The sequence below is a fragment of the Tamandua tetradactyla genome, chromosome 2 (genome assembly GCF_023851605.1).
Source record: "Tamandua tetradactyla isolate mTamTet1 chromosome 2, mTamTet1.pri, whole genome shotgun sequence".
Lineage (NCBI taxonomy): Eukaryota > Metazoa > Chordata > Mammalia > Pilosa > Myrmecophagidae > Tamandua > Tamandua tetradactyla.
In genome coordinates, this window is record NC_135328.1 from 55,558,299 (window position 1) to 55,581,900 (window position 23,602).

The following is a 23,602-nucleotide window of genomic DNA, read 5'->3' on the forward strand; positions in this document are numbered from 1 at the left end:
AATTGTCAATGAATCAGAAGGGCTAGCTAAGCACCAATATAAGTCATTTATTGATATTGAAGTGGATGAAGCAGACTAGAGATGATAATTCTTGACATGTAAGGCCTTCCACATAGTAGTTATGCTGATATTACCTCTCCACCTACTCTGTACAAATTGTTGAGAGTAGGAGAGAATCTTGCTGATATTTATATAAAGAAACCTTAAAACTTACCACTTACTTTTACACTGCATCCAATTTCTTGTTTCCACTTTAGCTTCTACTTCTATCCAAGATATGCCCTTGTAGAGCTTTTCCCGAACAACTGATAAGCGGTTTTCAGGATTTTCTTGGAGTTTAGAATCCATATCCTTTAACTCCTGGGGAGACATTTTCTTTAGAATCACTTCTTCAACAGCCTTGATTAATTTCTGAGTTTCTGTTTTGCTCCAAGTACCACGATTTCTTTCTACAGACATAAAAGTATAGTCTTAAAGTTGCTAATCTATTTGCTTTCAAACACAGTGTTAACAAATAAATGATAGATTAGGCACTCTCCAGAAGAACATAATGGTTGAACATCTCAATAACACAAACATAAAACTATCAAATACAATTTAATGAAAATGAAAACAAAATTACTACAGCAACCACAGAGTCCTTTTAAGATCAAAAGCTAGAAGTTATTAAATAGTAAGTGATTTCGTAAGGCAGTGTTTTCTTTTTAACTTCGAAAAAAGTTGTTCTTCCAGTTTCCAAGAACAATGTCTTATCTAGGAAACTGTGAGGTTCCCAAACTTTTAATGGGGGGGAATCAAATGACTTTTATGTTATTTATGTAATTTCCCTAAGAGTACCTAGTATAAAATTAATGACCACCAATGATCTCAACACAGAACTTGATGTATGCACCCTGAGAATTTTGGATGTCATTCATCTATGTCAGGTGTCAAAAGTATTTATGGTTCACCCTTTTTGACTAGACACATTCACAGTAATGTTAAGGAAGAGCTCTCAAATCAGCCAGCAGCCTGCAAATATCTTTGGTTTGGCCCATAGAAGCTTATTTTTCCCCCCAATAACAATCTGAACCAATATTTAAAAAGAGACTTAAAAAAAGAAAGAAATCCAGATTTTGTGAAATAAAAAAAAATCCAGATTTTTTTTGTTTTATTTCTTGGAAACTGGAAGAAGTAGCTAACTTTTCACATGGCACCAGTGGCTGGAATTCAGTGGCACAGCTCCTATGGTCTCCAGTCACCTGTACTGCCCACGTGGCTGCAGAACGTGAGGCTCTGTGCTAAACAGTAACACCTACTAAGGGCTGTTTTCTTACAGAAATGGGGGCTTTGTAATGTAAATATAAAGAACACAACTAAGAAAACATTTTACGAAAGCAGGAGGAGATCACCAAGACAGGCAGGAGATCCCTCCACTGCCACCTTAGGGAAATGACCTGTTCTGCCCAGGCTCTCCAACTACCCAGTTTCCTTAGGTACTGGCCTGCATAACAGTTATATTTGGGGTCAAAGTTACTGAATTGGGTGCAGTAAAAAGTCTTATGAATAAAGACTGCCTGGTTTCATCAAATAAACTTGTGGAAACAAAATGAATTATTATGAGACTGTTCAAAAGAACAGTAACTCTTTCTGAAGGCAAGTCTGAAATGACTTCTGGGCACTGAATCAGCTAAGGGGCTGAACTAAGCCTCTACTGGGGCTTATTTTTTCATCTAAGTGGACAACACAAACTGCCACTTACGACTGCTGATCTGGGAGAATTTCAGGGCAACAGAGAGGCTACTTCGGGCCACCATCTCACCAATCTTTTTCCAGTCATTTCCATGGAGAGAATGGTATATCTTTAACTTCTCCATATCTCCTTTACTATACCTAAGAGACAGGGAAAACATATTACATTTTTAATTAATTACAAGATTAAAAACTGAATTTTCATTGCAGTATGCCATAGTCATGGAAAAAATTGAATGGGGAGGGCTGTGAGGAAACCCAGTTCCAGCTCCTGTCCTACCAATAACTAGAACTCTCTTTGTTTCATGTCTCTGCATCTCAACTGTATTAACCCCATAAATTAATCATTGCAATCCCAGTCCAGAGACCTGGCTCAATTATACAACAGCTGGAAGAAACTAACTGGATCATGTTACTTCCCTATCTAAACCCCTTAAGCCTTCACATTACAAGTACAATAAAACACAAAATTCTTCAAGTGCCTATAAAACACTGTGCTCTCTACAATTGACCTTTCTCAATTCAGGTGAGAAAGGTCAGCCCTTTCTCACCTCAGAGCCTCTGTACCTGCAGAGGAAATAGCTCTCCTTCCACCCTGCCTAGATAATTCAGAATGCAACTCAAATAGCATATCTTCAGGGAGGTCTTTCCCATCTACCTGAGTTTAAGAAGACCCCTCTGGGACGTTATCAACATGCAATGTAAAACATCCTCTGAAAAAACTACCCCAGAGACTCAGTGAATAAAAGGACAAACCCCACTTGGTTAAAACTTTGGAAGATGGTAGATACCAGAGAAGGACTTGTTGACATGAAGAAAAAGAAAAACACCAAGGAGGAAATTGCTCTCCTGTAATGCCAGTCTCACTCTCCTCCCTCACTTGGTTCCTCGGAGCTTGGAAGTCCCTCAGAGACAGAGAGGCCGGGATCCCTCCCTCCCACTATGGTCACAGACTTTAGAGCCACTCACAGGAATGTATTAGAAGCCCACATATATCCAGGCACTGGGCCCCAAGTTTGTAGAGATCTAAGACAGAACTCAAACTGCCTCAAAGGGCTCTAGGGGAGGGGGTTAGAGCTATACTAATATCAGACAAAAGAAACTTTAAATGCAAAACTGTTACAAGAGACAAAGAAGGACATTATATATTAGTATAAGGGACAATTAACCAAGAAGCAACCACAATCATAAGTGTCTATACTCCAAATTAAGGAGCTCCAAAATAACATGAGACAGACGCTGGCAAAAATGAAGGCAGCAATAGATGTTTCAACAATAATAGTAGGAGACTTCAACATAACATTCTCTAGAGGTAGAACAACAGAGAGAGGATTAACAAGGAAATAGAGAACTTAAGTCTCATTCATTTATCGAATTGTTTAACAGACATACATAGGTCGTTACACCCCAAAACATAAGGACGTACATATCCTTCTCATAGAGCATTCTCCAGGATAGATTGTACACTGAAGCACAAAACAAGTCTTTATAAATTATTAAACACTGAAATTATTAAAAACACTTTTTCTGATTACAATGGAATGAAGTTGGGAATCAATAACCACCAAAGAATGAGAATTTACACAAATATATGGAGATTAAATAACACACTCTTCAACAATGAGTGGGTCAAAGAAGAAATTGCTAGAGAAATCAGTAGCTATCTGGACACAAATGAAAACATGAATACAACATATCAGAACTTATAGGATGTGGCAAAGATTGTGCTGAGAGGAAAATTTATTGCCCTAAATGCCTATATTAAAAAACACGAAAGAGCAAAAATCAACGACTTAACAGCTCACCTGGAGGAACCTGAGAAAGAACAGCAAACTAACCCCAAGTAAATAGAAGAAGAGAAATAACAAAGATTAAAGCAGAGTTAAAGGAACAGGAGAACAAAAGAACAACAGAAAGAATCAATAAAACTAAAATTTGGTTCTTTGAGAAAATCAGTAAAATCGATGGGCTACTAGAAAGGCTGACAAAGAAAAAAACAGAGAGGATAAAAATAAAATCAGAAGTGAGAGAGGGGTCATTACCACAGACCCTGAAGAAATAAAAAAAATCATAAAAGGATACTATGAACAACTATATCCTAAAACTAGACAATTTAGATGAAATGGACAAATTCCTGGAAACACACAAACAAGCTACACTGACTCAAGAAGAAATAGGAGATCTCAACAAACCAATCACAAGTAAAGAGATTCAACTGGTCATCAAAAATCTTCCTACAAAGAAAACTCCAGGGCCAGATGGCTTCACAGGGGAATTTTATCAAACATTCCAAAAAGAACTAACACCAATACTGCTCAAACTTGTCCAAAAATTGGAGGAAAAAGGAACACTATCTAACTCATTTTATGAAGCTAACATCACTTTAATACCCAAACTGGGTAAAGATGCTACAAGAAAGGAAAACTACAGACCTATCTTCTGTATGAACATAGATGTAAAAATTCTCCACAAAATATTAGCAAATCGAATCCAACAGCATATTAAAAGAATTATGCACCATGACCAAGTGGGGTTTATATCAGAAATGCATGGATTATTTAACACAAGAAAATCAGTTAATGTAATACAGCACATTAACAAATTGAAAGGGAAAAATTATATGGTCATTTTGATTGATGCTGAAAAAGCATTAGACAAAATTTCACCTCCTTTTCTGATAAAAACACTTCAAACGGTAGAAATCAAAGGTAACTTCCTCAATATGATAAAAGGCATATATGAAAAACCCATATGTCAACAGTAAGAGGCTGAAAGTTTTCCCCCTAAGATCAGGAATGAGACAAGGATGCCCTGTGTCACCATTATTATTCAACATTGTACTAGAAGTTCTAGCAAGAGCAATCAGGCAGAAAAAAAGAAATAAAAGGCATCCAAATTGGAAAGGAAAAAGTAAAACTTTCATTATTTGCAGATGACATGATACTATACTTGGAAAATCCTGACAAATCTACAACAAAGTTACCTGAACTAATAAACAAATTCAATAAGGTGGCAGGTTATAAAATTAATGTACAAAATCAGTCATGTTTCTATACATAAGCAACGATCTAACTGAGGAGTCAGAAAACTACACAACAATGCTAAAAGAAATCAAAGGAGATCTAAATAGATGGAAAGACATTCCCTATTCATGGATAGGAAGGTTAAATGTAGTTAAGATGTCAACTCTACCAAAATTGATCTACAGATTCAACACAGTACCAATCAAAATTCCATCAATCTACTTTGAAGACTTGGAAAAGCTAGCTACTAAATTCATCTGGAAGGGAAAGAGACTCCAAATACCTAAGGTATCCTAAAAAGGAAGAATGAAGTGGGAGGATTAATACTCCCCAATTTTAAAACTTATTATAAAGCCATAATGGTCAAAACAGCATGGTACTGGCACAAAGATAGCAGTATTGACCAATGGAATTGAATCAAGAGTACAGAAACAGACCACCAAATCTATACTATAGTAAACTGATCTTTGACAAGCCCCCCAAATCCACTGAACTGGGACAAAATAGTCTTTTCAATAAATGGGCATGGGAGAACTGGATATCAAAAACCAAAAGAATGAAAGAGGACCCTTACCTTACACCCTATGCAAAAATTAACTTAAACTGGATCAAACACCTACACCTAAGAACCAGTACCATAAAATTCCTAGAAGAAAATGTAGAGAAACATCTTCAAGACCCAGTATTAGAAGGTAGCTTCCTAAACTTTACACCCAAAGCACAGGCAACAAAAGAAAAAAAACAGATAAATGGGAACTCCTCAAAATCAAATGCTTTTGTGCCTCAAAAGATTTTGTCAAAAAGATGAAGAGGCAGCCAACTCAATGGGAGAAAATATTTGGATATCATATACTGGATAAAGGTGTGATATCATGTATACATAAAGAAATCATATAACTCAACAACAAAAGAACAAGCAACCCAATTATAAAGTGGGCTAAAGATATGAATAGACATTTTTCTGAAGATCAAATACAGATGGCTCAAAAGCACATGAAGAGATGCTCATTCTCATTAGCTTTGAGGGAAATGCAGATCAAGACTACAATGTGATACCTTACACCTATAAGAATGGCTGCTTTTAACAAACAGGTAACTATAAATTTTGGAGAGGATGTGGAAAAACTGGGATACTTATGCACCGCTGGTGGCAATGTATAATGGTACAGGCACTATGGAAGACAGTCTGGCGGTTCCTCAGAAAGCTAAATATGAGTTGCCCTATGAGTCAGCAACACCACTACTCGGTATATACACAGAAGAGCTGAAAGAAGTGATACAAATAGGCATTTGCACACCAATGTTTATAGCAGCAGTATTCACAATCACTAAAAATTGGAAACAGTCCAAGTGCCCATCAACAGATTAGTATATTAACAAAATGTGGCATATACATATGATGGAATATTATGCAGCAGTAAGACGAAATGATGTCCTGAACCATATGACAAGATGGATAAGCCTTGAGGACATAATGCCAGACACAAAAGGACAGATACTGTATGATTCCACTTTTGTGACCATGGTAAAGATAAAATCAGAGGCTTATAATACAGAATATAAGGGACCTTGAGATACACAGAAGCTTGAGATGCGTGAATAGTTCGCTAATGAGGTTGAACTTAATTCCAAGGGAATAGACAAAAGTGAAGGCGGTTCACTAGTGGGTCTATAAGTAACATTATCATATTGAAAGTGAATATGATTGAAAGGGGTTGTATAGACTCATATGTCCCACCAATTAACACTACAAATATAAATATCTGGAGACAAATGACAATGAGACTATAACATATCAGAACTAATGGGATGTAGCAAAGGCAGTGTTGAGAGGGAAATTTATTGCCCTAAATGCCTATATTAAAAAAGAAGAAAGACCCAAAATCAAGGACTTACTTCTTACCTGGAGGAACTAAAGAAAAAACAGCAAACTAACCCCAAATCTAATGGAAGAAGAGAAATAAGAAAGATTAAAGCAGAAATAAAAGAACTGGAGAATAAAAACAACAGAAAAGAATCAACAAAACCAAAAGGTGGTTCTTTGAGAAAATCAATAAAATTGATGGATCCCTTGCTAGGCTTTCAAAGAAAAAGACAGGAAGCAAATAAACAAAATCAGAAATGAGACGGGGGTTGTCACCATGGAATCTGAAGAAACTGAAAAAAATCATGAGGAATACTATGAATAAGTATACGCCAACAAACTAGACTACTTAGATGAAATGGACAAACTCCTAGAAACACAGGAACAACTAAGAAGTTGTTGGCTCAAGAAGAAACAGATCTCAACTAACCGATTACAAGTAAAGAGATTCAATTAGTCATAAATAATTTTCCTCCAAAGAAATGTCCAAGCCCAATGGTTTCACAGGGGAATTTTATCAAACATTCCAAAAAGAACTAACACCTATCCTGCTCAAACTCTCCAAAAAAGCTGAGGAAAAAGGAGTGCTACCTAACTAATTCTATGATGGCAATATCACTCTAATACCAAAACTGGATAAAGATGCTCCAAGAAAGGAAAACTACAGACCATCTCCTTAATGAACACAGACACAAAAATTCTCAGCAAAGTACTGGCAAGTCGAATCCAACGATACATTAAAAGAATTACATATCATAACCAAGTGGGGTTTATATCAGGAATGCAGGGTGGTTCAATTCAAGAAAATCAATCAATGTATAATTAACAAATCAAAAGGGGAAAACCATATGATCATATCAATTGATGCTGAAAAAGCATTTGACAAAATTCAGCATTCTTTTCTTATAAAAACACTTCAAAAGATAGGAATTGATGGAAATTTCCTTAGTATCATAAAAGATATATATGAAAAACCCATAGTCAGCCTCATACTTAAGAGTAAAAGATTAAAAGCATTCCCTCTAAGATCATAAATGAGACAAAGACGCCTATTGTCGCCACTATTATTCAACATTGTTCTAAAAGTCCTAGCTAGAACGATCAGGAAGGAGAAAGGAATAAAAAGTATCCAAATAGGAAAGAAAGAAATAAAACTTTCATTATTTGCAGATGACATGATCCTATACTTGGAAAACCCTGAGAAATCTACAACAAAGCTACCTAAGCTAAAAAACAAATTCAACAAAGTGGCAGAATACAAGATTAATGTACAAAAATCATGTTACTATATACAAATAATGTCCTGAGGAGACAATTAAGGAAAAAAATCCACTCAAAATAGCATCTAAAAGAATCAAGTATCTAGGAATATGCTTAGCTAGGAATGTTAAGGGACTGTACACAGAAAATTACAAACATTGCTAAAATAAATCAAAGAAGGTCTAAATAAGTGGAAAGATATCCTGTGCTCATGGATAGGAAGGTTGACTGTTGTTAAGATGTCAATTCTACCCAAACTGATCTAGAGATTCAATGCAATTACCAATCAAAATTCCAAAAACTTCTTTGAAGACATGGAAAAGCTATTTACCAAATTTATTTGGAAGGGAAAGAGATGTCAAATAGTTAAATAAGCCTAAAAAAGAAGAGTGAGGTGGGAGGACTAACACTTCCTGATTTTAAAGGTTATTATAAAGCTACTGAGGTCAAAACAGCATGGTACTGGCACAAAGCTAGAACTACTGACTAATGGAATAGAGAACAGAGAATGCAGAGATAGACCACCAAATCTATGGTCAATGAATCTTCAACAAGGCCCCTCAATCCACTCAAATGGGACAGAACAGTGTTTTAAATAAATAAGCCTGGGAGAACTGGATATCAATAGCCAAAAGAATGTAAGAGGACCCCTCTTATACACTATACCAAAATGAACCAGACCTAAATATATGAGCCAATACATAAAACTCCTAGAAGAAAATGTAGGGAAACATCTTCAAGACCTAGTAATAGGAAGTAGATTCTTAAAACTTTACATCCAAAGCACAAGCAACAAAAGAAAAATAGATAAATGAGAACTTCTTAAAATCAAAAGCTTCTATGTCTCAAAGGATTTTGTCAAAAAAGGTGAAGAGGCAGCCAACCAAATGGGAGAAAATATTTCGAAACCAAATATTACATAAAGGTTTGATATCCTGTGAACATAAAGAAATTACAGAATTGAACAACAAAATAACAACCCAACCCCTACAAAAGGGCAAAGGATCTGAACAGATATTTTTCTAAAGAGCAAATACAAATGGCTGAAAACTACATGAAGAGATGCTCATCTATATTAGTTATAAAGGAAATGCAAATCAAGACTGCAATGAAATATCACCTTACACCTATAAGAATGGTTTCTGTTAAACAAACAGAAAACTATAAATGATGGAGAGGATGTGGAGAAACTGGAACACTTATTCACTTTTGGTGGAGAGCTGCTGTGGAAGACAGTTTTACAGTTCCTCAGAAAACTAAATATCGAGTTGTCCTATGACCTGATAGTACCATTACTCAGTATATACTCACAAAAGCTAAAAACAGTGATAGACATGTGCACACTGATCTTCATAGTGGCACTCTTCACAATTGCCAAAAGATGATAATAATCCAAGTGCTCATTGACAGTCAAGTGGATAAACAAAATGTTGTATATGATGGCACATTATGCACCAGTAAGAAATGAGGTCCTGAAGCATATGTCAACATGGATGAACCCTGAGGACATAATACTGAGTGAAATAAGCCAGAAACAAAAGGAAAGATGTAATTTCTCTGTTATAACTCTGGCAAAGGCAAACTCGGAGGCTTATAATGTAGAATAGAGAGGACCTGGAAGCATACAGAAGCTAGAGATGGATGAATGGTTACCTAGTGAGGTTGAACTTAAATATAAGAGAATTGATAGAAGCGATAATAGTTCATTAGGAGTTATAAGAAACATTGCCATACTGAAGGTGAATATGATTGAAAGGGGTTGTACAGAACTATGCATCCTATCGATTAACTCTACAATATTATAAATAAATGCTTACATGAACTACCTCAAACGTTTGATCTGGTACAAAATAGTCAATAACAGAGGGGTGTGGGGGAAAAGTAATATTGCATGATATGGTTTGTAATTAACAGGAAGACATCAACAGTACCACAGTACCTTGGTACCAATTATTACCAAGGGTAAATAATTGGGAGAGAGACAAAAGATAGGGGGAGGTTTGGATTTGATGTTTGGTGAGGCTGTGTTTATGTCTCTTTGGACCAATGAAAAGTATCTAAAATTGAGAGGGCTGATGATCGTACAGTGAAGTGAAGATACTGTAAAACACAGACTATTTATTGTGGACATTATCCATGATGCCCAATAACTGAAAGGGGCTGAAGGGAACAATGACTTAGAGGCAGAAAGGTAAATTGAGATGTACACATAGGATGGAATATTGTGTGGCTACAAAAGGAACAAAGTTGTGAGGGATGCAACAGAGTGAATAAACTGTGGGGACACTGTGTTGTGCAAAACAACCCATAAACAAAAGAACAAATATGGTATGGTCTCTTTTAGAAAATATTTCTAGACAACTGGAGCCTAGACTGTAAATTCTTATAGCAGACTCACTTAGTCTAGAGTTAAGTGTTTCTAGATCCTGAGATGCTGTGCTATACGCGTATAAGCTGGTATTTTCCCTGGAACTTTAGGTTCCAGGTGACATCTAAGACTCTGAGCTGGGGTTATGTAGCTGTGAAAGTAAGCACTGCTATATACAACAACTGTTAAAGTAACTGAAAAAGAGATCAGGTTTTAATTAGAGTTAAAAACAAAGCAGATCAGGTTGGGACTAAAGTAAACCAGAATACAGGGCAAAGGATGATAGTGTATGTACTCTAGAGCTTCATCTACTGTATGAGACCAAAGGCAGAGTGGTTAATCGAGTCTAGAACCTAAAGTTTCTGTAACACACTATCTAAATCAACTTGTCTAAACAGCGCATTTAAACAATCCAAACACATGAAGCCCAGAACCGGAAAGAGGCCTTATAATTCTGCATAATGTAATACCAGAACACATCCCAAACTATGGTGGGCTGATAAAAAGTATAGGTAGAGTCCCCCGAGGTACTGGAGAAAAAATATGGAACTATTACAACTTCCCCATCTGGGAAACCCCTGGTGGTCTCAAACATTAGGGATTCCCAAGAAAATACACCAAATCCTTGATTTAAAAAAAAAATCTTTTTATGTTATTTTTTTAAATAACAAAAAACACAAAGAAAATGCAAACATTCCTATTTTGACCATTCCGTTCTGCATATATAATCAGTAATTCACAATATCATCACATAGTTGCATATTCATCAACATAATCATTTCTTGGAACATTTTTTTCAGAAAAAGAAAAAAAACAAAACAGAAAAAAAATTTATACATACCATACCCCTTACCCCTCCCTTTCATTGATCACCAGAATTTCAAACTAAGTTTATTTTAACTTTTGTTCTCCCTATTATTTCTTTTTATTCCATATGTTCTATTTATCTGTTGACAAGGTAGATAAAAGGAGCATCAGACACAAGGTTTCCATAATCACATAGCCACATTGTGAGAGCTGTATCATTATTCATGCATCATCAAGAAACATGGCTACTGGAACAGAGCTCTACATTTTTAGGCAGTTCCCTCCAGCCTCTCCATTACATCTTGAATAACAAGGTGATAGATATCTACTTAATTCGTAAGAATAACCTCCAGGATAAACTCCCGACTCTGTTTGGAGTCTCTCAGCCATTGACACTTTGTCTCATTTCACTCTTCCCCCTTTTGGTAGAGAAGGTTTTCTCAATCTCTTGATGCTGAGTCTAAGCTCATTCTAGGATTTCTGTCCCATGTTGCCAGGAAGGTCCACACCCCTGGGAGTCATGTCCCACGTGGACAGGGAGAGGGTGGTGAGTTTCCTTGTTGTGTTGGCTAGAGAGAGAGGCCACATCTGAGCAACAAAAGAGGCTCCCTTGGGGGTGACTCTTAGGCCTAATTTTAAGTAGGCTTGACCTATCCTTTGTGGGGTTAAGTTTCATGTGAACAAACCCCAAGACTGGGGGCTCAGCCTGTAGCTTTGGTTGTCCACACTGCTTGTGAGAATATCAAGAATTCAACTAGGGGAAGTTGATTTTTCACCATACTAACCATTCGTTGAAGGGGACTTTGCAAATACTTTTCCACTTACTGATCAAATCACTCTGGGATTCATTGGGGCATCACTCTAGACAAACCAACAAAATCTCATGTCCTACCCAAAGTTCCAAGTACTTAGAGTGTTCAATCAAGCTATCTACATAAGTTATATTAGGAAATGCACTAGTCAAAATATAAATTTTGTACCAAAGAAACATTTTTTGCTTTAGTCTCACACATAAGTTGAAATTTTAAAATATTAATTACCATCTATTTTCAGCACCCTGCAGTAAAGACATTCCTTTGTTCTTCTTCATGCAAAAACATTTTTTTAATTTGTACATTTAGTCACTATCATTATACACTCTAGGCATTCCTAGATTATACCATCTCAATATTTATCGTCTATCTTTCTTTCTGACTTCATTTATGCCCCCAGCCCTTCTCCATCATTCTCACATTCAGCTTCATTGTTTTAACATAGTTGTACTACAGTTAGGTAGTATTGTGCTGTCCATTTCTGAGTTTTAATATTCAATCCTGTTGCACAATCTGTATCCCTTCAGTTCCAATTACCCAATATCTTACCCTATTTCTATCTCCTGATGGTCCCTATTACAATGAAATATTCCAAGTTTATTCACTGATGTCAGTTCATATCAGTGAGATCATACAGTATTTATCCTTTTGTTTTTGGCTAATCTCACTCAGCATAATGACCTCAAGGTCCATTCATGTTGTTACATACTTCATAACTTTATTCTGTCTTACAGCTGCATAATATTCCATCACATGTATATACCACAGTTTGTTTAGCCACTCATCCATTGATGGACATTTTGGCTGTTTCCATCTCTTTGCAATTATAAATAATGTTGCTATAAGCATTGGTGTGCAAATGTCCGTTTGGGTCCTTGCCCTTATGTCCTTTGAGTAGATACCTAGCAATGGTATTGCCAGGTCATATGGCAATTCTATATTCAGCTTTTTGAGGAACTGCCAAACTGCCTTCCACAGCGGTTGCACCATTTGACATTCCCACCAACAGTGGATAAGTGTGCCTCTTTCTCCACATCCTCTCCAGCACTTGTCATTTTCTGGTTTATTGATAATGGCCATCCTGGTGGGTGTGAGATGATATCTCATTGTGGTTTTGATTTGCGTTTCTCTAATGGCCAGGGATGTTGAGCATCTCTTCATGTGCCTTTTGGCCATTTGTATTTCCTCTTCTGAGAGGTGTCTGTTCAAGTCTTTTTCCCATTTTGTAATTGGATTGGCTGTCTTTTTGTTGTTGAGTTGAACAATCTCTTTATAAATTCTGGATACTAGACCTTTATCTGATCTGTCGTTTCCGAATATTGTCTCCCATTGTGTAGGCTGTCTTTTTACTTTCTTGAAGTTCTTTGATGCGCAAAAGTGTTTAATTTTGAGGGGTTCCCATTTCTTTCTTCAGTGCTCATGCTTTGGGTGTAAGGTCTAGAAAACCACCTCCAAGTATAAGATTTATAAGATATTTCCCTACATTTTCTTCTAACAGTTTTATGGTCTTAGACCTAATGTTTAGGTCTTTGATCCATTTTGAGTTAACTTTTGTATAGGGTGTGAGATATGGGTCCTCTTTCATTCTTTTGCATATGGATATCCAGTTCTCTAGGCACCATTTATTGAAGAGACTGTTCTGTTCCAGGTGAGTTGGCTTGACTGCCTTATCAAAGATCAATTGTCCATAGATGAGAGGGTGTATATCTGAACACTCTGTTCTATTCCACTGGTCAACATATCTATCTTTATGCCAGGACCATACTGTTTTGATCACTGTAGCTTTATAATATACCTTAAAGTCAGGTAGCATGAGACCTCCGAGTTAATTTTTTTTTTTCTCAGGATACTTTTAGCTATTTGGGGCACCCTGCCCTTCCAGATAAATTTGGTTATTGGTTTTTCTATTTCTAAAAAGTAAATTCCTGGGATTTTAATTGGTATTGCATTGAATCTGTAAATCCATTTAGGTAGAACTGACATCTTAACTATATTTAGTCTTCTAATCCATGAACACGGTATGCCCTTTCATCTATTTAGGTCTTCTGTGATTTCTTTAACAATTTCTTGCAGTTTTCTTTGTATAGGTCTTTTGTCTTTTTAGTTAAATTTATTCCTAAACACTTTATTCTTTTGGTTGCAATTGTAAATGGAATTTGTTTCTTGATTTCCCCCTCAGATTGTTCATTACTAGTGTATAGAAACACTACAGATTTTTGAGTATTGATCTTGTAACCTGCCACTTTGCTGTACTCATTTATTAGCTCTAGTAGTTTTGCTGTGGATTTTTCGGGGTTTTTGACATATAGTATCATATCATCTGCAAACAGCACGACTTTTACTTCTACCTTTCCAATTTTGATGCCTTGTATTTCTTTTTCTTGTCTAATTGCTCTGGTGAGAACTTCCAACACAATGCTGAAGTGATAGTGGACATCCTTGTTTTGTTCCTGATCTTAGGGGGAAAGTTTTCAGGTTTTCCCCATTGAGGATGATATTAGCTGTGGGTCTTTCATATATCCCCCTTATCTTATTTAAGGAAGTTCCCTTCTATTCCTATCCTTTGAAGTGTTTTCAACAGGAAAGGATGTTGAATTTTGTCAAATGCCTTTTCTGCATCAACTGAGATAATCATGTGGTTTTCTGCTTTGATTTGTTGATATATTATATTAATTGATTTTATGTTGAATCATTCCTGCACCTCTGGGATGAATCCCACCTGGTCATGATGTACAATTCTTTTAATGTGTTGCTGGATTCGATTTGTTAGAATTTTGTTGACGATTTTTGCATCTATATTCAATACAGAGATTGGTCTGTAGTTTTCTATTTTTGTAATATCCTTCTCTGGCTTTGGTATGAGGGTGATGTTGGCTTTGTAGAATGAGTTAGGTAGTTCCCTCCTCTTCAATTTTTTTTGAAGAGTTTCAGCAGGATTGGTACTAATTCTTTCTGAATGTTTGGTAGAATTCACATGTGAAACCATCTGGTCCTGAACTTTTCTTTTTAGGGAGCTTCTGAATGACTGATTCAATTTCTTTACTTGTGATTGGTTTGTTGAGGTCATCTATTTCTTCTTGAGTCAAAGTTGGTTGTTCATGCCTTTCTAGGAACTTGTCCATTTCATCTACATTGTTGTATTTATTAGCATAAAGTTGTTCATAGTATCCTGTCATTACTTCCTTTATTTCTGTGGGGTCAGTGGTTATGTCTCCTCTTCAATTTCTGATCTTATTTATTTGCATCCTCTCTCTTCTTTTTGTCAATCTTGCTAAGGGTCCATCAATCTTATTGATTTTCTCATAGAACCAGCTTCTGGTTTTATTGATTTTCTCAATTGTTTTCATGTTCTCAATTTCATTTATTTCTGCTCTAATCTTTGTTATTTCTTTCCTTTTGCTTGCTTTGGGGTTAGTTTGCTGTTCTTTCTCCAGTTCTTCCAAGCGGACAGTTAATTCCTGTATTTTTGCCCTTTCTTCTTTTTTGATATAGGCATTTAGGGCAATAAATTTCCCTCTTAGCACTGCCTTTGCTGAATCTCATAAGTTTTGATATGTTGTGTTTTCATTTTCATTTGCCTCAAGATATTTTCTGATTTCTCTTGTAATTTCTTCCTTGACCCACTGAATTTTCTGGCACTCTGCCTATTATTGATTTCCAACTTCACTCCTTTATGATCTGAGAAAGTGTTGTGTATGATTTTAATCTTTTTAAATTTATTGAGACTAGCTTTGTGACCCAGCATATGGTCTATCTTTGAGAATGATCCATGAGCACTTGAGAAAAAGGTATATCCTGCTGTTTGGGGGTGTAATGTTCTATAAATATCTGTTAAGCCTAGCTCATTTATTTCATTATTCAAATTCTCTGTTTCTTTATTGATCCTCTGTTTAGATGTTCTGTCCATTGATGAGAGTGGGGAACTGAAGTCTCCAACTATTATGATAAATGTGTCTATTTCTCATTTCAGAGTTTCCCGCCTGTATTTTGGAGCATTCTGGTTTGGTGCATAAATATTTACGATTGTTATGTCTTTGTGCTGAATTGTTCCTTTTATTAATACAAAGTATCCTTCTTTGTCTCTTTTAACTGTTTTACATTTGAAGTCTAATTTGTTGAATATTAGTATAGCTACTCCTGCTCATTTCTGATTCTTATTTGCATGAAATATCTTTTCACAACCTTTCACGTTCAACCTATGTTTATCCTTGGGTCTAAGATGTGTTTCCTGTTGACAGCATATAGATGGGTCCTGTTTTTTAATCCATTTTGCCAGTCTATGTCTTTTGATTGGGGAATTTAATCCATTAACATTTAGTGTTATTATTGTACAGGTAGTACATTCTTCTATCATTTTGCTTTTTGGATTTTATATGTCATATCTAATTTTCCTTCTTTTTATCTTTACTCATAGTCTTCCTTTCTACATTCTTCTCCACATCTCTCTCTTCTGTCTTTTCGTATCTGCCTCTAGTGCCCCCTTTAGTATTTCTTGCAGAGCTGGTCTCTTGGTCACAAATTCTCTCAGTGAGTTTTTGTCTGAAAATGTTTTAATTTCCCCTCATTTTTGAAGGAAAATTTTGCTGTATATAGAATTCTTGGTTGGCAGTTTTTCTCTTTTAGTAATTTAAATATATCATCCCACTGTCTTCTCGCCTCCATGGTTTCTGCTGAGAAATCTATGCATAGTCTTACTGGGCTTCCCTTGTATGTGATAGATTGTTTTTCTCTTGCTGCTTTCAAGATTCTCTCTTTCTGTTTGACCTCTGACATTCTGATTAGTAAGTGTCTTGGAGTACATCTATTTGGATCTATTCTCTTTCGGATACGCTGCACTTCTTGGATCTGTAATTTTAAGTCTTTCATAAGAGTTGGGAAATCTTCATTCATAATTTCCTCCATTATTTTTTCTCTTCCTTTTCCCTTCTCTTCTCCTTCTGGGACATCCACAACATGTATTTTCATGCGTCTCATATTGCCATTCAATTCCCTGAGTCCCTGCTCATATGTTTCCATTTTCTTCCATATACTTTCTGTTTCTTGTCAGATTTCAGATGTTCCGTCCTTCAGTTCACTAATCCTATCTTCTGCCTCTCAAAATCTACCATTGTAGGTTTCCATTGTTTTTTCATGTCTTCTACTGTGCCTTTCATTCCCATAAGTTCTGTGATTTGTTTTTTCAGGCTTTCCATTTCTTCTTTTTGTTCATTCCTTGCCTTCTTTATATCCTCTCTCAATTCATTGATTTGGTTTTTGATGAGGTTTTCCATGTCTGTTTGTATATTCTGAATTGTTTCAGCTCCTGTAGCTCTTGAATTGTTGGCTTGTTCTGTTGACTGGGCCATATCTTCAATTTTCCTAGTGTGATTTGTTATTTTTTGCTGGCATCTAGGCATTTAATTACCTTAACTAGTTTATTCTGGAGATTCCTTTCACTTCTTTTACCTAGGGTTTTCTTGGTGGATGAATTTGTTGTCTATCTGTTCTTTGACATTCAGTTCAGCTTTTTCTGGACCACCAGCTTAGGTTTTGTTTAACAGAGGAGAATTTTTCAGTTCTTGTTTTCTTGCTTCTTGCCCGGCCTGTATGGTGCCCTTCCCCCTCCACCTTTAGGAGAGTCTACTTAGGTATTATAGACCCCAGCCAGATTTTCCCAGACTAAACTGGCCTCCTATCAGAAAGAGTCACCTGCATCGGTTTTCCCTGAGGGTGAGACCCAGCAGGTTGACTTTCCTGTGAAGTCTCTGGACTCTGTTTTTCTTATCCTGCCCGGTATGTAGCGCTTGACTGCCTGCAGGTCTGACCAGCGTAAGATGATGTGGTACCTTTAACTCTGGCAGACTCTCCCTGCTGGGGGCATGGTGGAGACAGAGGAGAGGTTGTAGGCTGGTTTTAATGGCTTCAAATTACCAAGTCCTCATGTCTGAATTCCTTAAGGAAGGGATTCCACCTGAGTTGGGCTTCACCCCTCCCCTGGGTAAGGTAAAAGCTCCAGACAAGCCCTCAAATGAGCTTGTTTCTGCCTATGCCTGGGGCAGTTGCAGCCTGAGAAGTCCTGTGGCTGTATCTAAAGGCAGTCAAGCTTTTGTAGAAACACTGCCACAAAACCTCTCTTTTTTTTCTTTTTCTTTTTACTGTCAGCCGTGCCCCCTTGATGCCCGGACTAAAATGAGTGACCTCTGCCTTGACCAGGTTCACCTGAGCTGGGGGCCTATTTTTCAGTAGTCAGAATTTGTTAATTAATTCCACAATTTGTTTTGGTTGCACTCAGCCCCTACTGCTGGTACAGTCTCTTTCCTTTTCCTTCTGGGAAGCAGCCTGTGGGGAGGGGTGCCAGCTTCCGCCGCTTGGAGAACTCACGGTTCTGGGGGGGGCTCGCAGCCAGTCCAGCTAGTCCAGACTGGGGTACACTGTGTGTCCAGTCACTGACATGGCCCCAGGAGCTGTTCTGTACTGTTTCTGGTTATTTAGTAGCTGTTCTGGAGGAAGAACTAAATTATGCACATTGTTAAGCCACCATCTTGCCCCACCTCTCCCAAACCCTTGATTTTGAGGCTTGCCCCTATGAAACCTATTTCTGTAGTGAAGAAGATAAGACTACCTATATTATGCCTAAAAGTTGCTTCTAGGCAATCTCTTTTACTGCTCAGATATGGCCTCTGTCTCTCTAAGCCCAACTCCGCCAGGAAAATCATTACCTTTTCCCTTCTACATGGGATATGGCATTCACGGGTAAAAGTCTCCTTGACAATGTGGGATATGACCCCAAGGAATGAGCCTGTCCCTGTGGGATCAACCATGCCTTCTGGACCAAAAGAGGGAAAAGAAGGCTAACAAACCCTCCTATCAATGGCTAAGAGGGCTCAAATTGAGTTAAGATGCTTTTCTGAAGGCCACTCTTTTTGTTTTTTTAATAACTTTCTAAATTGTAAAATATAATACATATACAAAGAAAGAAAGAAAAAAGCAATAATTTTCAAAGTACAATTAAAAAATCAGCCACAGAACAGATCCCAGAGTGAGTCATGGACTAACATTCCATCACCTCAGATTTTTCTTTCTAGCTGCTCCAAAACACTGGAGGCTAGAAAGAATATTAATATAGTGATTCAGCAGCCATTCTCATTTATTAAATCCCATTTTCTCTGTTATACATCTTCCCTCCCCCATCCCATAGCCATCCCCAGGGAATGCCCATCCCTACTCTCTCATGCTGAGAAGGGGTATCCACACTGAAAGACAAGGGGATGCAATCAATTGATAATCCTAGAGAGGATAGTCCTTTAGGTTTCAGGATCCATCTGATGTAGGAACTATATGTTCCAGGAAAGCAAACACAGTGGATGAAACCTCTATAGTTTTAGGTCAAGCCCCTTGTGCTCTTAAGAGACAACAGGAATGATGCTGATTGGGGTCCAGCAAACCATAACTATTACCAAAATCTAAATGCCTGTTAATTATTGGCCATAGCATGCAATCTTAGTCTTTCCTCTAGATCTCTTTTATATTTACTCCTTGTGGAGGCCATTCTTATTATAGAAGCTTCATTTTGATATTACTAATTGCCATGGTTTGCCAAACCCCAACTAACATCATGCCTGTTAGTACAATATGTGTTAGAATGGTAACACATATCAAACTGTGAAATCTATTTTGTAATTATTTGTTAAAATGTAGTTTGAAAATTATTGCTTTTTTTGTATATATGTAGTATTTCACAATAAAAATGTTGCAGCTAAAAAAAGAATACTATGAACAAGTGTATGGCAACAAATTAGACAATCTACATAAAATGGAGAAATTTCTAGAAACACATGAACAATCTACACTGATTCTAGGAGAAAAAGAAGACCTCAAAAGACCAATTACAAGTAAAGAGATTGAATGAATCATCAGAAACCTTTCAACAGAAATTAGGACTTAAATGATTATGACTATTGACTTATTATACAGATACTTCTTTTTAGTTTTTAGTGTATTAGAATAGCCAGAAGGAAATATCTGAAATTGCTGAACTGTAACTGAGGAGCCTTGATCCATAATGACTATATAATTATATAGCTTTTATTGTGACTGTGTGATTGTAAAAACCTTGTGACTGACAATCCCTTTATCCAGTGTATGGGTAGATGAGTAATAAAATAAAGATACACATGAAAAAAAATAGATTAAGAATATGGGTAAAATATACCCATATGTAAACTGAACAGTAGTTACAGTACTATTTTAATAATCTTCTATCATCAATTGTAACAAAAGCAACTACTGTTACAAAATAATAGAATTACAAAAAAAGTGTTAACATCAATTGTTACAAATTTTCCACACCAATGCAAGTGTTGATGGTGGGACGGTGTATTTTATGCAAGATTGTTCTGTAAACCCACAACTTCTCTAATAGAAAATGCCTTTAATTAAAAAAACAAAAACAAACAAACGAACTCCCAAAAAAGAAAAGCCAAGGACAGATGGCTTTACAGGAAAATTTTACCAATCATTCCAAGAATTAATGCCAATCCTGCCCAAACTTTTTCAGAAAATGGAAGAGGAGGGAATACCACCTAACTCATTGTATGAAGCCAACATCACCGTAATACCAAAGCCAGATAAAGAAACAAGAAAAGACCAATTTCTGTTACTAACAAAGATGCAAAACTCCTCAAAAAACATCTGCAAATGGAATCCAACAGCACATTAAACAACACATTAAAAGAATTTTAACACAGGTTATCAGGAGATACACTGGGGTTGGAGAATGGGGAGTTAATGCCTAACATACACAGAATTTTTTTTTTTTGGCATGGGCAGGCACTAGGAACCGAACCCAGGTCTCTGGCATGGCAGGCGAGAACTCTGCCTGCTGAGCCACTGTGGCCCACCCCTAACATACACAGAACTTTTTAGGTTAATGATAAAGGTTTGGAAATGGATGGTGTTAATGGCAGCACATTATTGCGTGTGTTATCAAAAGCACTGAACTACAGAGGTAAAAGTGGTTAAATGGGAAACTATAGGAAGTACATAACACTAGAATAAAAATTAAAAGATAAAACAGAACTGTACAACACAGTGAACTCTATTGTAAATGGTGGGTTATAGTTAACAGAGAACAAGTATAATGTTCTTTCATGAATTATAGCAAATGTACGATACTAATATGAGGTGATAATAGCGTGGTTGTGCCAGGGTGAAGCTATTATGTACCCTAGAAAAGCCATGTCCTTTAATCCTCATCCAATATTGCTGGGTGGAATATTTTTTATTGTTTCCATGGAGATGAGGCCCACCCAATTGTGGGTGGTAATTTGTGATTAGATGGTTTCCATGGAGACACATCTCCACCCATTCAAGATGAGGTTGCTGCCTGGAACCTTTAAGAAGGAACCATTTTGAAAAAAGCTTGAGAGTCACTGGAACCAAAGAGCCAACAGAATAGACAGAGCCTCAGGGAAGCCACTGAAGAGAAAGCAAGCAGATCTTGCCATATGCCTTCCCAGTCAAGAGAGAAACCCTGAACGTCATTGGCCTTCTTGAACCAAGGTATCCTTTCCCTGGATGCCTGAGATTGGACATTTTTATAGTCTTGTTTTAATTTGGACATTTTCATGGCCTTAGAATTATAAAACAGCAACTTAATAAATTCCCCCTTTTAAAAAAAGCTGTTCCGTTCCTGGTATAGTGCATTCTGGCAGCTTGTAAACTAGAACAGTGGTATATGAGAAAACAATACACCTAACATACATTATGGATGATAAATAACTGTATGATTTTAATAGTCTTTTGTCCGTTGTAACAAAGGTAACTACTGATAAAAGCACAATTATAAAAACGTGCTGTCATCAATTATAACAATTTGTAATAATATATTTATGGGTTTCCTTGTTTATCTGTCTCTTCCTCCAGAGCAGGGTTGTCCAATAGAAATAAAATGCAAGCCACATAGGTAATTTAAAAATTTCTAGTACCCACATTTAAAAAAAGCTAAAAATGATTAAATTAATTTCAACAATACATTTTCTTTAACTCAATATATAAAAATATTTCAGTATGTAATTAATACAAAAATGTATTAATGAGATAGTTTACATTTTTCTCTTCACACCAAATCTTCCAAATATAATGTGTGTTTTACTCTTACAGTATATCTCAGTTTGGACTAACCACATTTCAGGTGTTCAATAGTCACATGGGGGCTACTGTATTTGATGGTGCTGATTTAGAGGGAAATTTCTCTAAGGGCAGGGACTCGGTCAGTTTTGTTCACTACCATACAGATAATGCTTGATAGAAAACATACATATTAAATATGCGGTGCAGGGCTTGACACAAACATATAACTATTTAAGAATTTTAAAGTGAAATTAATCCTATATATAAACAAATATATTAAAGAATTTAAAAAGCACTATAAAATTATTCATGGATTTTGAGATCAACCACCAGAAATATTTAGGTGAAAAAAGAACAATCTTTATTACATACTAAGATTTCTAAACCTTAATTATGGGTGGTGGTGTTGTTATTACTAAGGTCAACAGAAAATAAGCCCTAGAAAAATACTAATGGTTTCTAATGACAGCAACCCAGAACTATTTCATGAAAATAACATTCTAGCATCTTCATAAATTTATTTATAAATGCAGAGTATGGTCAACAGAGACTCATCATTCTTCACTATTAAGAACTGTCGGTATCTCAGGAATGTAAATATCTTTTACAATGTGGGACAGAACTCCTGGGATAAGCTGGGACCTGGCATCATGGGATTGAGAAAGCCAACTTGATCAAAAGGGGGAAAAGAGATAAGACAAAAAAAAGCTTCAGTGGCTGAGAGATTTTAAACAGAGTTGAGAGGTTATCCTGGAGGTTATTCTTATGCATTAGATAGCTATTCGTTTTCAGTTTATGGTGTGTTGGAATGGCTACAGGGAAGTACCTGAAATTGTTGAACTGGGTTCCAGTAGCTTTGATTCTTAAAGATGATTGTTTAACTATATAGCTTTTACAATGTGATTGTGTGATTGTGAAAACCTTGTGTCTGATGTTCCTTTTATCCAGGGTTATGGACAGATAAGTAAAAATAATAAAGAATAAAAATAAACAAATAGTGGGAGGAGGATAAAGGGTAAAAAATTGGGTAGATTGAAATACTAGTGAATGAGAGGGGAAGGTAAAGAGTATGGAATGCATGAGTTTTTTCTTTTCCCTTTTTATTTCTTTTTGTGGAGTGATGCAAATGTTCCAAAAATGATCATGGTGATGAATACACAACTATATGATGATATTATGAGTCACTGATTATATATAATGGATGGAATGTATGTGTGAAGATTTGTGAATGATTATACATACCATACCCCTCACCTTCATTTATCACTAGCATTTTAAACTAAATTTATTTTAACATTTGTATAATCTTTTTTTGTTAAATGTTCTAAGAAATGATGAATATGCAACTTCGTGATGATATTAAGAATTACTGATTATATATGTAGAATGGAATGTTAATGTTTTTGTTTGTTGTTGATTTTTTTAATAAAAATAAAAATAAAAATAAAAAAGAATCAAGTTTACTGAATTACAGTTTAATGATTCAGAAAAAAAAAGATTTGTGAATGAAAATATATATTTTTTAATTATGGGCATCAAAAAATAATACATTCTAGTAGTTTTTTTCTCAAAGCAATCAAGGCCTTTCTCATATTTAATATGTATCTGTTTTCTCATATGTATAAAG

General features: G+C 36.2%; 1 protein-coding gene across 4 annotated transcripts in view; it reads right to left on the reverse strand.

The window, feature by feature from the left end:
- TTF1 (transcription termination factor 1) overlaps nt 1-23,602 on the reverse strand; it is a 54,758-nt gene that overhangs the window by 16,889 nt on the left and 14,267 nt on the right. For 3 of the 4 annotated variants that reach the window (XR_013170068.1, XR_013170069.1, XM_077147324.1), the window contains exons 7-8: nt 1,742-1,872; nt 215-449 (exon numbers count right to left, since the gene is read on the reverse strand). Coding sequence is in view for 1 of the 4 variants with exons in the window: in XM_077147324.1 (XP_077003439.1) it covers nt 215-449; nt 1,742-1,872 (366 nt within the window). In the remaining 3 variants the exon portion in view is untranslated. The remainder of the gene's footprint in view (nt 1-214; nt 450-1,741; nt 1,873-23,602) is intronic. The other variant, XR_013170070.1, reaches the window with a different exon arrangement.